At 42.9% G+C, this 14042-nt stretch overlaps 1 protein-coding gene across 2 annotated transcripts; it reads left to right on the top strand.

Moving 5' to 3' along the window:
* Positions 1–485: 485 nt before the first annotated feature.
* LOC124135273 lies at positions 486–8509 on the top strand. 2 transcript variants are annotated; one of them, XM_046500543.2, is made up of 6 exons: positions 486–588; positions 781–859; positions 5102–5256; positions 6512–6676; positions 7184–7230; positions 8367–8509. In XM_046500543.2, exons 2-6 carry the CDS (start codon positions 816–818, stop codon positions 8409–8411), a joined length of 456 nt encoding a protein of 151 aa, XP_046356499.1. In that variant the 5' UTR covers positions 486–588; positions 781–815; the 3' UTR covers positions 8412–8509. The 2 variants fall into 2 exon arrangements, with proteins under 2 accessions (XP_046356499.1, XP_046356498.1); XM_046500542.2 differs by having other exon boundaries at positions 552–691.
* The last annotated feature ends 5533 nt before the right edge of the window (positions 8510–14042 follow it).

The raw sequence follows: 14042 nt of genomic DNA, 5'->3' as shown, positions 1-14042 counted from the left end.
AGTTGGGCCAGTCTTTGACTGACATTTGAAACAACATCTCCAAGGCTGTTTTCAATAATCTGCAGTCACTGCCTCGCCTGTAGGCATGTTGTTCCGCCACCCCCGTTTAAGGACGTGTCATATATGGGTTTTGTCAATGTCATTTATTAATATGATAAAACATTGATCAGACGAATTACCAAATATTAGTTTCAATAACATAATATTCACACCACTTATGAAGCACAGTTATTTTTCGTCAATACACCAGTATATAAATTTAGAAGTGCGGTCTGTCCCTCTTCCAGTCACGGAATGCATACATTGCAGAACAATCAAGGCTCAATTAAATTTACTCAAATAAACTGATTTAATCGCAAAAATATCAATAAGTAGTCTCTGTATTATCCATTTCTTATGGCCCATCTCGTATTTCACTCCACGTCTCAAGGCCAACACGGCAAGGTTGTTGCGTCCCTTGGTTGAAGATAGGACGATAAGAGACCATCAGCTGGATCAATCATCCGACCATGGGAAGTGACCATGTGCGTGACAATCTGTGCCACATATTCAACTACACTGAGAACATTTTTCCAGCTTGGTGATCAGGTTTTGTACTTTTTTGCGATAAATAATTATAAAAGCTGTAAATTCCTTCACTGCAAACTGACGTTACACTATCCGAACAATTGTGGTCTTCGCTCAAAGTGTGGTAAATATGATAAAGACCTTTAAACGTAATTCTAGATGCTTTGAGATGTGACTGTGGATGCTTTGATTTCTTGACTTCATCATTTACAGACAACTCAGCAGTGTAGTACCGGTACTCCTTGACAATGTTCCTCGTTATAACGCTTCTCCTGGCTGTTGGCGTGTACGGGTGAGTGGTTAATTAGGTTTATAACGAGCATATTATGTAAATGTGTGTTTTTTTGTTTGTTGTTTGCAATATTCCAGCTATTTAACGGCCTGTAAATAATTGAGTCTGAATCAGACAATCAAGTGATCGATATTATGAACAACGATCCGTACACCGTCGGGGTAGGATGACTCGCTCTCAACCAAGTCCCCGAGCCTGTAAATTGCCTCTTATGGCCAGAGTAGGGGTGGGGTGGGGTGGGGTGTGGGTGTGGTGGGGTGTGTGTGTGTGTGGGGGGGGGGGGGGGCTATATTCTTGTCCGGAATCCCCACGGGGGACGTGTATATGAAGCATTTAACGAGATGTGTGAATTAGTAGGTACAAGGGTTGATTGGTACTTACTAAGTCTCACATTAGGAATTGCGTGATAGTGTAATCTTTTGATGGCGATTTGAGGGAGTCCGTACCACTCCTCTTGTAGGGCCCGGCCACGTTCCAACGTGGCCGGCGACCAATGACGCTGACGCTCACGTCTCCCCATCATGTCTCTGACGTGTCCAATGGGGGAAAGGTCGGGTCCCATTGCTGGCCCTGACATTTTATGCATGTTGAGCTGCTGTAGGTGAGCATTAGCGATTCATGCACGGGCGTTGACCTCGTGATAAACAAAACGTCGACCCACACGCCTTGCAAAGAGTGTCAGTATGTTGTCCCGATAGTACTGTCATGTGACCCTTCCTTGCAGAATTTGGAGTGGGGTTCGGTCAATCATAGTGATGCCAGACGGACAGACAGACAGGTTTATTCAGTATTATGGCCATATGGCCTAAAGTACAATTGATACTAACTCATAATATGATGTCACGTGCATATACAGAAATTACATCTTCATGAATCTGATAAAAAAAACATGCTTTATATAAGTAGCCACTGAAAAGATAACATGTTTATTTTGTGAGTTTTGCTTTTAAAGCTTGAATAGCAAGTTGTTTACATGCTACTGACCACATTAATTTAGAAGAAAACAGGATACCCAAATATTTATAGTATGTTTCAACCTTGACCGAAGCATTTCCATAAGTCCACTTTTCCTTTTTGGCAACAATACCACCATTTCTAAAGACCATTATGTTTGTTTTATTTAAATTTACCTCCAGCCCCCATTTCAAACAAAATGATTGTAATACATTTAATTGTTTTTTGTAAACCGCTTACTGCAAATGAAAACATTACAAAACATTGCAAACAATAGCATCATAACATCAACAATATCTTCATGGACAAATATACCATAATTACTTGGTTAATGAATTTCAATAACAAGTTCATTGATAAAGAAAATGAACAAAACAGGACTCAAAAGACCCCCCTGTCTCACACCTCGGGAAGTTGAAAAACAATCTGTTTTTCCCATGACAAACCTTGATTACAAGTAGATACAGTAACTTTTGCCTTTCCACAAAATCTTAAAATCAATGAAAGCACACTAAAGCGTCCCTTCGGTTTGCGTTTATATTTCGAGCACAGTGACTGTAAAATGTACATATTATCTATGGTAGAATAGTTAGAGCGAAAACCACCGAGCGATGCCACCCCACGCCATGACCGATCTAGCGCCAAATAGGTCATGAGGTCTCAGGTTGACGTTCACTTCGACGTCGCTTGATACGACCACGCCTCTCAAGGAAGTGCAGACTGAATCGGAACCAGTGACGATTACCCCAGTTGACGTTGTGTACACCATCGACGTGTGTTGGCAATATGGCGATTTGTAGGGGGCGGCACAACACGTGGCTGTCCAGCATGGAGACGAACTGTATGGAGACGATGTCTAATCGTCTGACCCGTTATTCATACTCCAGTAGCCTAATGAAAGTTTGCAGCAATTTGATTCGCTGTTTGAGCTCGATTTCGTACAGTCTGCATTTAGATCAATCGATCTTGTGCTCTTGTCGTTGACCTTGGACGCCCTAAACGGGGTCCATCGTCAACATTTTGGGTTTGTTGGTACCCGTTCTATAGTCTACTAATCACAGACTGAGAAACATTGAACTTTTTGGCGACTGCACGCTGACTGATGCCAGTTTCCAGCATGGCAGCAGCCCACTGGCTCTCCGCGCGTTGCCATCTTCCCGAGGCAAGGGAGTTCCCACCCTTGCGGAACTAGGCTGTAATTATGGAGTTACTTTTCGGCTGGACTAACCAGTCTATGCATAGTCCAATCAAAATCAAACTTCACATCCGGTTCGTATACGACATGGATTTCAACGTGCAGATTTCGGTCGACGGGTATTTTGCAAATCTTTTCAAGCTTTTAATCAAGGTACTCACATGATTTGATGCACTTCGCGGGGTAAGACCCGTTTTATTACAATATAGATCTTGATTATCGATAAGATCGCCCTGGACCCGTGAAGATCCGGGGTAGAATAGGCCTTCAGCAACCCATGCTTGCAGTAAAAGGCGACTATGCTTGTCTTGAGAGGCGACTAACGGGATCGGGTGGTCAGACTCGCTGTTATCGATCCCAATTGCGTGGATCGATGCTGATGATGTCAATCACTGGATTGACTGGTCCAGACTCGATTATTTACAGACCACCGTCATATACCTGGAATATTGCTAAGTGCGGCGTTAAACAACAAACAAACAAACAAATAAGATCGTCTTGGCTGGGCGCCGCCATTTTGTTTGAAGTAAATGTAAGTGATATGAGAGATGGAATCAGATTGGTCAATAGGAGGGACATTGAAGGGACATAACTCGTAACAGCCACTGGTGTCGCTTGATTCGAGCCTGGAAATTACAGCCTCATACACAAACAATGAATGAAATCAAGTATATAACAAGTGTAAGATAAGCAGAATCAATAAGATTGACAAGAATAATGGTCCACAGAAATAAATCAACTTTCCTTGAACGTGTCAAATTAGGAATGACACCCCAAGCACACGTGTGGCGCTACTGCGTTTTACAGACGAAGACTTCAACGTTCTTGCATAGGATGTTTGTCGTCAACACTTATCTTTGTTCTAATACTTGGTATTAATATTTATATTTCATGTTACCCTAATTTTTTAAACAGTATATGATAATGCGTCATGCATGCTTTCATACACTGCACTACATACACTACTAACATAACGCATCATGCATGCTTTCATACACTGCCCTACATCCACGCCTAATATAATAATGCGTCATGCATGTTTTTACATACTGCACTACATACACTACTAATATAATGCGTCATGCATGCTTTTATATACTGCACTACATACACGCCTAATATAACGCATCATGCATGCTTTTATATACTGTACTACATCCACGCCTAATGTAATGCGTCATGCATGCTTTTATATACTGTACTACATACACGCCTAATATAATAATGCGTCATGCATGTTTTTACATACTGCACTACATACACTACTAATATAATGCGTCATGCATGCTTTTATATACTGCACTACATACACGCCTAATATAATAATGCATCATGCATGCTTTCATATACTGCACTACATGCACTACTTATATAATGCGTCATGCATGCTTTCATATACTGCACTACATCCACACCTAATATAATGCGTCATGCATGCTTTTAAAAACTGCACTACATACACTACTAACATAATGCGTCATGTATTTTTTTATATACTGCACTACATGCTCTACTTATATAATGCATCATGCATGTGTCCTATAATGCACTATATGCACCACCGCAAAACAAAGATCTTTCGACATCCCATTACTTTACCCGACCAATGAAATGACTAACATGAAGTTGACATTAGCCAATCAGAAAGCAGCTCATACGACACTAGTTTCAAAGTGGCGACAAGGCTTTGAAAAGTATTTTGACAAAGGTCTCGATTCGAAATTCGAAAACTGAACAAAAGAACCTTCTGAAATGTCCATTAGATGGCCTTTCCGTTCAAATATTTATTCCATTAACGCGAGAGATGATTTTGACGGATTCGTTAAAGCCCGTAACTGTAGTTCGGAATACCCCATGTTAACCTTTTCGAGGTTTCATGATTAGAAAACGCTTTCCGACTGTCACTGTTATGATCTGGTGAGCGAGACTCTGATTTCCTAAAGAAGATCGTTCTGACGTGACCGTTATGGGATGTCCTCAGATCTTTGTTTAGCGGATCTTTAACTAAGATCTGGCCTTACTGAGATTGCAACATGATGTCAGTTTTGAAGTATGTCCAGGTCCACATGTCTGTACATATCTCCCCTCCACAGTCAGGATCCACAACACTGCATCCACAGCAACGTGGACAGTCTGGCAGCTGACAACGTCATCGAGAAGGTCGTTGCTGACGCTGACATTAACGGCGACCATGAACTCTCGCCCCTTGAGGTCATTATTGAGTTTATTGGCAAGTTTGATGCAAATGGTAAATATATGGATATCTTTATTAACTACACGAATCAGACGTTTTGCTTACAACATTGTACTCGTGTGCCTTTTTTACCATCACACAGCCCACTCTGAACAAAACGGAGGGTGGTAGATAGTTTAAGACACAATTGTTTTGATCAGAATTTTGAATTCCTGTGGTACTCCTGTCGCCAACATTCGGTGATAACAGTTCTTTCAGTGGCATTTAGAAGTTGGTGTGATGAAGAAAGACAAGTTCTATGGATGAACATCACTTGCTTGATAAAGGTGTTAGGATCTACACCGAAACGTCGCACTAATTGTAATAAAGAAGTTGTTCATCCATAGAACTTGTCTTTCTTCAACAGAAATTAAGACAAAAAACAACCTATATTGCTGTTGCTTGTGGATATTGAACGGCTTTGCAACTGATACTGTAGTGTACAATAACACTAAACTGGTATCTTTTTGAGATATAAAAGATGATATGTCCTAATTATTATTTGTTTTCCAGCCGATCTTTGCTGATATGTACTCGTCTGAAGTCAATCCCATAGTCACTAGAGGGGCAAGTGTGTCCCAGTTGGCCAAGGCTTTCATCACACCTCAAGTTGACACACCGTGATGTAACTGTTCAAAGCGGCGTTAAACCCAACTCACTCACTCACTTCAACAAAAACAGGACTTGTGTGAGATCATGTTCTGATCACTCACTAGTCAAGTGATATGAACACCAGCGTTTAATTCCATAGTGATTCCATTGTTAACCGGTTTAACTGACCTGGTTACCCGAGAAGATCATGGGTAGAATTGGTCTTCAGCAACCCATGCTATCTATCCGTAAGAGGCGACTATGCTTGTCGTTAGAGGCGACTAACGGGATCGGGTGGTCAGGTGCGCTGACTTGGTTGATGCATGTCATCGAATCCCAATTGCGTGGATCGATGCTCATGGTGTCAAGCAGTGGATTGTCCGGTCCAGACCGCCGTCATATAGCTGGAATATTGCTGAGTGCGGCGATTAACTACAAACAAACAATTGTCCTGGTTGAGTGTGTTAGTATGGTTTTACGCCGCTTTTAGCAATATCAGGGGGTGGGGGGCACCAGAAATGGGCTTCACACATTGTACCCATGTCGGGATTCCAACCCGGGTCTTCGGCGTGACGAGCGAACGCTTTAACCACTAGGCTACCCGACCGCCCTGTCCTGGTTTACAAACAGGATAACACATGGAACCATATATATTCATGAATTTACTTTCTACCTCCAGGGGACAGTATGATCACAAGGAGCGAGTTTGTTGCAAAATGGCACGCGTTATACCGTGACGTTCCGGACTTTGCCGACTACATCTTCCAGCATCTGGACCAAACGAACGATGATTTCCTCGGACTGTTTGACTTCGTTCCTCTCCAGGCCATTATGGACCTGGACCGTGAGTAGTCTTCCAGTAAATAAATGAAAATAATATTTAATGTCAGGTTTTACACAAAATTAATATTGTTCACTGGAGACGCTGGTAGTCCACATCAAAGTGTTATCTATGTCGTGCTATCCTCCGTTTCTATGACTACCTTCTACATCAAGATGTTATCTATGTCGTGCTATCCTCCGTTTCTATGACTACCGTCTACATCAAGGTGTTATCCTCCGTTTCTATGACCACCGTTCACATCAAAGTGTTATCTATGTCGTACTATCCTCCGTTTCTATGACTACCTTCTACATCAAGATGTTATCTATGTCGTGCTATCCTCCGTTTCTATGACTACCGTCTACATCAAGGTGTTATCCTCCGTTTCTATGACTACCGTCTACATCAAGGTGTTATCTTTGTCGTGTTTTTATTACTACCATCTACTGCCATGGTCTATCTATGTCATGGTATCCACTCTACTTAAGTTTGTTGTTTATTCGTGATTTGCCTGTTGTTTCTTTCCAGATGACGGCAAAGTGTCGGACGTTGAGTTCACTATATATTTGACCCACGTGAGTATCAACACACAACCTCAATCCTTTAGTGTAATTTGGGAGACGGGTCGCCCAGTCCTCTAAGGCGACGCAATTTGCTGCGCATCCTTTGGGGACGCCAGAAATCTATACTTGTGGGTTCGAATCCCGGGTCGCCAAGATTACGTTTCTAGGTCTGTCACCACCATACCCGTGCTTGGGTATAAGCGTGTCAAGTCCAGTTGTCGAAGAAAAGGTGAAACACACCCGCAAATCAGGAAATACATCAAGATTATCTCATAATTCACGGTTTATGGAAGAAAGTTGTGATGCAGTAAAATGGATCATTAAATGTTATCAATAAGCGATTATTCCAAGGACTGCTTAATCCCCAAATAAGACTGGATTGTATGGCTGTGGCGTGTCAGGCAACAAAACATTAAATTTCTTAGGTAAACTGTGCGAGTGGCGGGTGCTGCCGGTAGGGCAGGACATGCCTAACCCTTGGCCAGAGCCTTGTGTCATCACTGATTTTCGGTGATCTATTCATATAAGTTTCACTACTTTGTCATCTTTTACGCCCAATGGAAGTTGTTTTGGCAGATAATCGAGGTGTATTATTCTCTGGCGTCGACGTTTTATGTGTACATTGCTGTAATGTCTTTGAGTGAGTGAGTGAGTGAGTGAGTGAGGGAGGGAGGGAGGTTACTCTTGGTGCCTAGAAACCAAAGTGACCGCCAGTTGGGCAGGAAGACGTCCTTTCCATCAGAGACCATATACCGGTTTCCATTTAAAAAAAGTTGTGAGGGATTTTTTTTGTTGCGAGTCAGCAGCTTTTCAATGTTGAATTTCTCGCCAATTCTATCGTAATCAATGGGTCTGGCCGCCATGTCGATGCTATCGCCAACATTGCGGCTGGCTTCTAACTCGCATTTTGATTGGTCCATTGGACTGAGTAGTGTAACAAATCAGATTGGCTAATGAAAATCAAGGACAGGTAATTTGAGATCGCGAGAATTTGGATCCAGGAGTGTAGTATAGGTTTACCGAAATGCGGAGCCTGGAGATACAGACGATGCGTACTCAGGGAATAATGTTACAGTCGGCGTAACCCAGGAACACAATACGTTTGGTAGATGATGTGCAGGCTGTGAATTGTCGCCATGTTGTTTCAGCTGTATCAAGACTGTGTGCCATTCTCACATCAAGACACTGCCTGAGCGTCCTGTGACGTCACTTCCGGTGTGGACAACAGTTTCATTATTCATGCCTCAGTATTTCATATAGAAAGTTGAAATAAAATATAGGTTCAGTACCATGTGAGCTTTTCTTATTTCTGTACTGTACTGCTTTAGGCTTTAGGCAACATACACATACCGTACTTCCTCTATTAGACGCCGGGAATCTAAAAGACGCCGGCCTCTAATAGAACCCGGGTCAATTGTTCAGTGTAAAATAGAAGCCGGGCCTCTAATAGACGCCGGGTCGATCAATTGATAAAATTAATGATCCCTTTTTGGGACCTAAATTACATAATGAGGACTCAAAATATTTCCATTTCGTGACGATTCGGGACATTCGTGGTCATAGTGAAATGGGGGTATTAATAGAAGCCGGGCCTCCAATAGACGCCGGGCCTCTAATTGACGCCGGGCCTCTAATTGACGCCGGGTCAAGGCTTGTCCGAAATAAATAGAAGCCCGGGCGTCTGATGGAGGAAATACGGTACATATTTTTGCAAATGATTTATTGTCTGAGTGACGAGGGCTACCAGTAGGGCAGGGCATCCTTACCTTTATCACAGGTTTTCAGGAGTCCACTATATAATGTTCACACGACTTTGTCTTTTACGCTCAGTGGAATTTGTTTCGGTGGATAATTGAGACTGGTTTTTCTCTGGCACTGACGTATTATATTTACATACAAAAATTGACCATTACGTCATTGTGAGTTGGTCAACCGAGTGTTTTGATGAATGACGAATGGTTATCAGTGGGGATGTATTGATATATGAAGGTTATCATGTATATTGAGTAGTATATGTCTCCACGCTGATTCCATGGAAATACTTCTAATGCAACGCTATAAACAACAAAGGCATCTGGACATCTGACGTCAAAAGTTGTTTAACGACGCACTCAGCAAAATTCCAGCCATTTTTCGGCCATCTGTAAATAATTGAGTCTGGACAAGACAAGCCGGTGATTGACAGCATGAGCATTGATCTTCGCAATTTGGATACGATGACATGCATCAACCAAGTCAGTGAGTCTGACCACCCGATCCCGGTTGTAACAAGTGCATTGTACATCCATGGATATAGGACTGACTGACTGAGTATGGTTTTACGCCGCTTTTAGCAATATTCCAGAAATAAAACGGCGGGGGACACCAGAAATGGGCTTGGGCTTCACACATTATACCCATGTCGGGAATCGAACACGGGTCTTCGGCGTGACGAGCAAACGCTTTAACCACTTGGCTACCCGACCGCCCCCATGGGTATAGGACCGGTATATCAGGTAGGGTATAAAGGCACGTGCAGCTACACGTGTTGGGGGGACAAGTCCAATAGATTATTACAGAGTGGACGGATTGTTAAACGAACGAAACGGAATAATGTCTGACAATGCGTTGGTTGAAAGGATTTAGATAGTGTGACACGTTAGAGAGACCACACCTCAAACTAACGCGTTCACAATCACGACCAGCAATCTGACATGGTGACCATGAATAAAGCTATATTTAACAAGGAAAAAACACACCTTATTTATAAACATGTACCTAAAGCCTTACCTTGACAAGCTTTTAAACATGTGGTTGTAGATTGCTCTTATCTGACATTAGGAAACTCGCAACATGGTAGACGACTTTTCTTTCCGACATTCAACGGGATAGGCAAAATCAAAACAAAGCAATTTCGGCCAGGAAGATTACATATATATTATATATATATATATTTCGGCCAGGAAGATTATGTATGTATGTATGTATTGTATGTATGTACGTACGTACGTATATATGTATGTATGTATATACAGTAAACTACGGTTATAACGAACACGCTTATAACGAACTGACGGATATAACGAACTTACTTTTTGGTCCCGACTACTTGCTGTAGTCATGCTGTATATGTACTTATAACGAACTACGGTTATAACGAACTAAAATTAGTAGTCCCTTTGAGTTCGTTATAACCGTAGTTTACTGTATATATACATTATTTATATAATATATATGATCTTATGTCGTTCCATGCACATCAAATAGCCAATTCCCTTTCACTGAGTTACTACCCACCCGCACAAGAAATAAAGGAGACCAGTGAGGCTCCGTCATCTGTTTCATGTGTAGATCTATGCATAAAGATTCACCGTGACAAAAAACTATCCACAAGACTTGGTGACGAGAGGGATAATTTTCCAATAGTCAACTTAACCTTTATGTCGAGCAATGTTACAGCAGCCTTTGGTGTCGCCATTTCACAACTTTTGACGTACAGGCTCTTTACACGAAGATTTCAAAGAGCGTCAGAAGACTCTCGATTAAAAGGTGTTTCATCAGGGTTACAACATTCAATGACTTAGTAAAGCTTTTAAAAAGTTGTATGGTAGACATGTGGTGGACATTACCAAATTTGACACATCAGTGACAAAAATTATGTCTGATACAATTCCCTATTTTGACTTGTACCGTATGTACCCGTGTTCTTTGGGTTACCAATTGCCTTGCCTTTGTATGTGTTTGTGAAGGCTGCTTGTACCGTATGTACCCGTGTTCTTTGGGTTACCAATTGCCTTGCCTTTGCATGTGTTTGTGAAGGCTGCCACCGATAGAGCAAGACACGCTTACCTTTTCGCGAGCACCTGAATGGTGCTTTATGCCGCATCGGCACATATCAGATAACTGTTACTTCGCACGAAGGAACTGTTTAGTTTGAGTTATTCGCAGGAAGGCGAATCGCGGTAGAAGTTTCTTTTTGTTTTGATGCAAACCATCAGATTGACCTCAATGTCCGATCAGTTTATCAAGACTACATGGTACTTTCAAAGATTCCAATGTCACCACGTCACAACAAACGTTTACGTCATCGACTGGTTATTATGACTTTGGTAGTAAAACAAACCCAAATACATATAAAAAACATTTCTCTTTGGAAGAGGTCACATGCATCTGATTTTTAAGACAGCGTTACCTTTTGCAAATGATACTCCACACGGCGATAAGCTTATCACAGTGTCAGACATTTAAATTTGCCCACATGAAATACAAAAGAAAACATTAGGTTATCGCGGCCTTTGGAAAACTTTGGCCCACGACCTACAACGATAGTACTAAATTTAGGAGCTGGCATTATGGTTGAAATCTTATGCTAACGCATCCTGTTCCAAATTTAATTAGCGTTAGAAAGACAGACATATGTTATGACAGTCTCACCTCGTAACATAATAAATGATAAACAACACATACAAAGTAAACTAAATTCAATTTACTGGTATACATAGTAACAAGGCACCCCTCACCGAGATGTGCAAGAGTGCATATACATTTATAAAAGTTACATGCATATGAAGTACACTGCCGGACAAAAGAAAGTAGACACATGTTTGGCGGTGGCTACGAATGAGACAAACAAGAAATGGTTATTCGATGGTGATGTATTTGATACGGGTATCACAGTTGTGTTTTAGGGGGCGGTCGGGTAGCTTAGTGGTTAAAGCGTTCGCTCGTCACGCCGAAGACCCGGGTCAACTCCCGAGGGTACATGGGTACAATGTGTGAAGCCCATTTCTGGTGTCCCCCGTCGTGATATTGCTGGGATATTGCTAAAAGCGGCGTAAAACCATACTCACTCAGTCAGTTGTGTTTTAGACCTTACGTTTGCAGTGTTTCTGTCTACTCTCGTTTTGATAACGTTTGGGTGTTTGGTCAAATCCAATTTTCAAGTGTATACTTTCGTTTGCCTGGCAGTCTTCTAGCACATTTGGGGCGGTCGGGTAGCCTAGTGGTTAAAGCGTTCGCTCGTCACGCCGAGACCCGCATATAATGCGTCTACCATGTTGGGCGTGCAAGCACACCTTGGTGACATACTGTGCATTATCTTGCGTATGGCTGCTATTGGTATTGCCCGCCATTCCGCCCCGACCTGAGCCACGTTGACGGGTCTCTGGCGTACACTCTCCTCCCGAAGAACTCCCACACATGCTCTATTGGGTGAGGTGAGGTGAAATGGGGTTTAACGTCGCGTCCAAGATTATTGCACTTATATAGCGACGTGCATGCACGTGTATGTGTGTGTGTGTGGCTGCTTGTACTAGTCCGGACTGATGCCGATTTACATTGCTAGCACACTGAAATACCATGCCGCAGTTTAACATGAATACCCCAATTAGACACATTATACTGACTCCGAGCCGACCAGGTTTTAGCCCCTTAATGCCGTGCGCTAGACAGGGTAACAACAAGTACCATCTTTTAACGTCTTTTGGTATGGCGCGGCTGGGGATCGAACCCCGGACCTTCCGCTGTCCGGGCGGACGCTCTACCATTAGACCACGGAGGCGGTCTGCTCTATTGGGGACATGTCAACGGACCTAGCGGGCAAGTCCAATGTATGTATGCCTTCTCGTCGGACATAATGGGTGACGACCTTGTCACGAAGAGGTCTGGCATCGTCATGTTGCAGTTCCAAATTTCTGCCGATAACTCTAGAGAAGGGACACAAAGTTTCGTCAACGCTGGCCAGTCAAATGTCCATTTGAACCAAATTAGTTCGCTTTCCATGTGTGATACCGCTCAACACCACGACAATACCGCCCCCATCACGATCATGCTCAAGAAATGTTGCCCTGTCATAGCACTCGCCGCTACGTCGCCAACAACGTTTTCTGCCATCTGTGAATCGGAGGCAAAACCTTGATTTGTCTGTTAACATGGCGTAACGCCAATGGCACACAGCCCGCCCCTGGTATTGCCTAGCCCACCCTAATCCTTGTCGCCTATGGTCAGCTGTTAAGGTATCATCCTTCACAGGACGCCCTGCCTTCAGGCGGTCTGCATAAGCCGCCTTTAACAGTAGATGTTGAAATTCACCTTCTCTATTGAGTTCTCTATTGATAACAGGAGCAGGTTTGAATCTATTGCGTAGTGCCATTAATGTGATAAGACGATCCTTTCTAGGTGCCGTTTTTCAGGCCTGCCACGCCCAGGTCCCCTTGCAACCCTTCCCGTTTGACGGTACTTGTCCCACAGTCGAGAAATTACACTTTTTCATTAAGCTTTCGGGCAATTGGGATATTGACGTGGAGGTTTTTTTCTTTCGTTACATGCATGTCCGCATGGTGGTTATATCCGACTGTTCAATATAGGGGGCACGGGTGGCCCAGTCGTCTAAGGCGCCGCGATTCGCTGTGCAGAGTTGCGTCCCTTGGGCACGCCAGAAACCTATGACTGTGGGTTCGAATCCCGGTTCGCCCCGATTATGTTTCTAGGTTTGTCAGCACCATACCCGTGCTCATGGGTTTCACCGAAGTGGTAAACGTCTTAGACCTGCATCACTTCGGGCTTTCCTCCCACATTAAGCTGACACGCCGTGATGTTACTGGAATAATGTTAAACCCAACTCACTGATCATTCACTGTTCGATATAACCGTATAATCATTATATACGAGTGTTCGTTATTGCCAACTGTTAATGTGAAGATTTGTTATGTCAGACAGTTTGATACAACCGACTGTTCGTTATAGGCGACCGTTCGTTTAAGCAACAGCACCGTCAACATAATGATTGTTTTCCCAATGTACTTCTCGCAGCTATCGTAGATTATCCTTCCAGTGACCCCGCCCAA

Source organism: Haliotis rufescens, unplaced genomic scaffold (genome assembly GCF_023055435.1).
Source record: "Haliotis rufescens isolate VD_foot unplaced genomic scaffold, xgHalRufe1.0.p SCAF_15, whole genome shotgun sequence".
NCBI lineage: Eukaryota > Metazoa > Mollusca > Gastropoda > Lepetellida > Haliotidae > Haliotis > Haliotis rufescens.
Note: the sequence above shows the minus strand (reverse complement) of the source record. Positions and strands in the feature narration are given on the sequence as shown.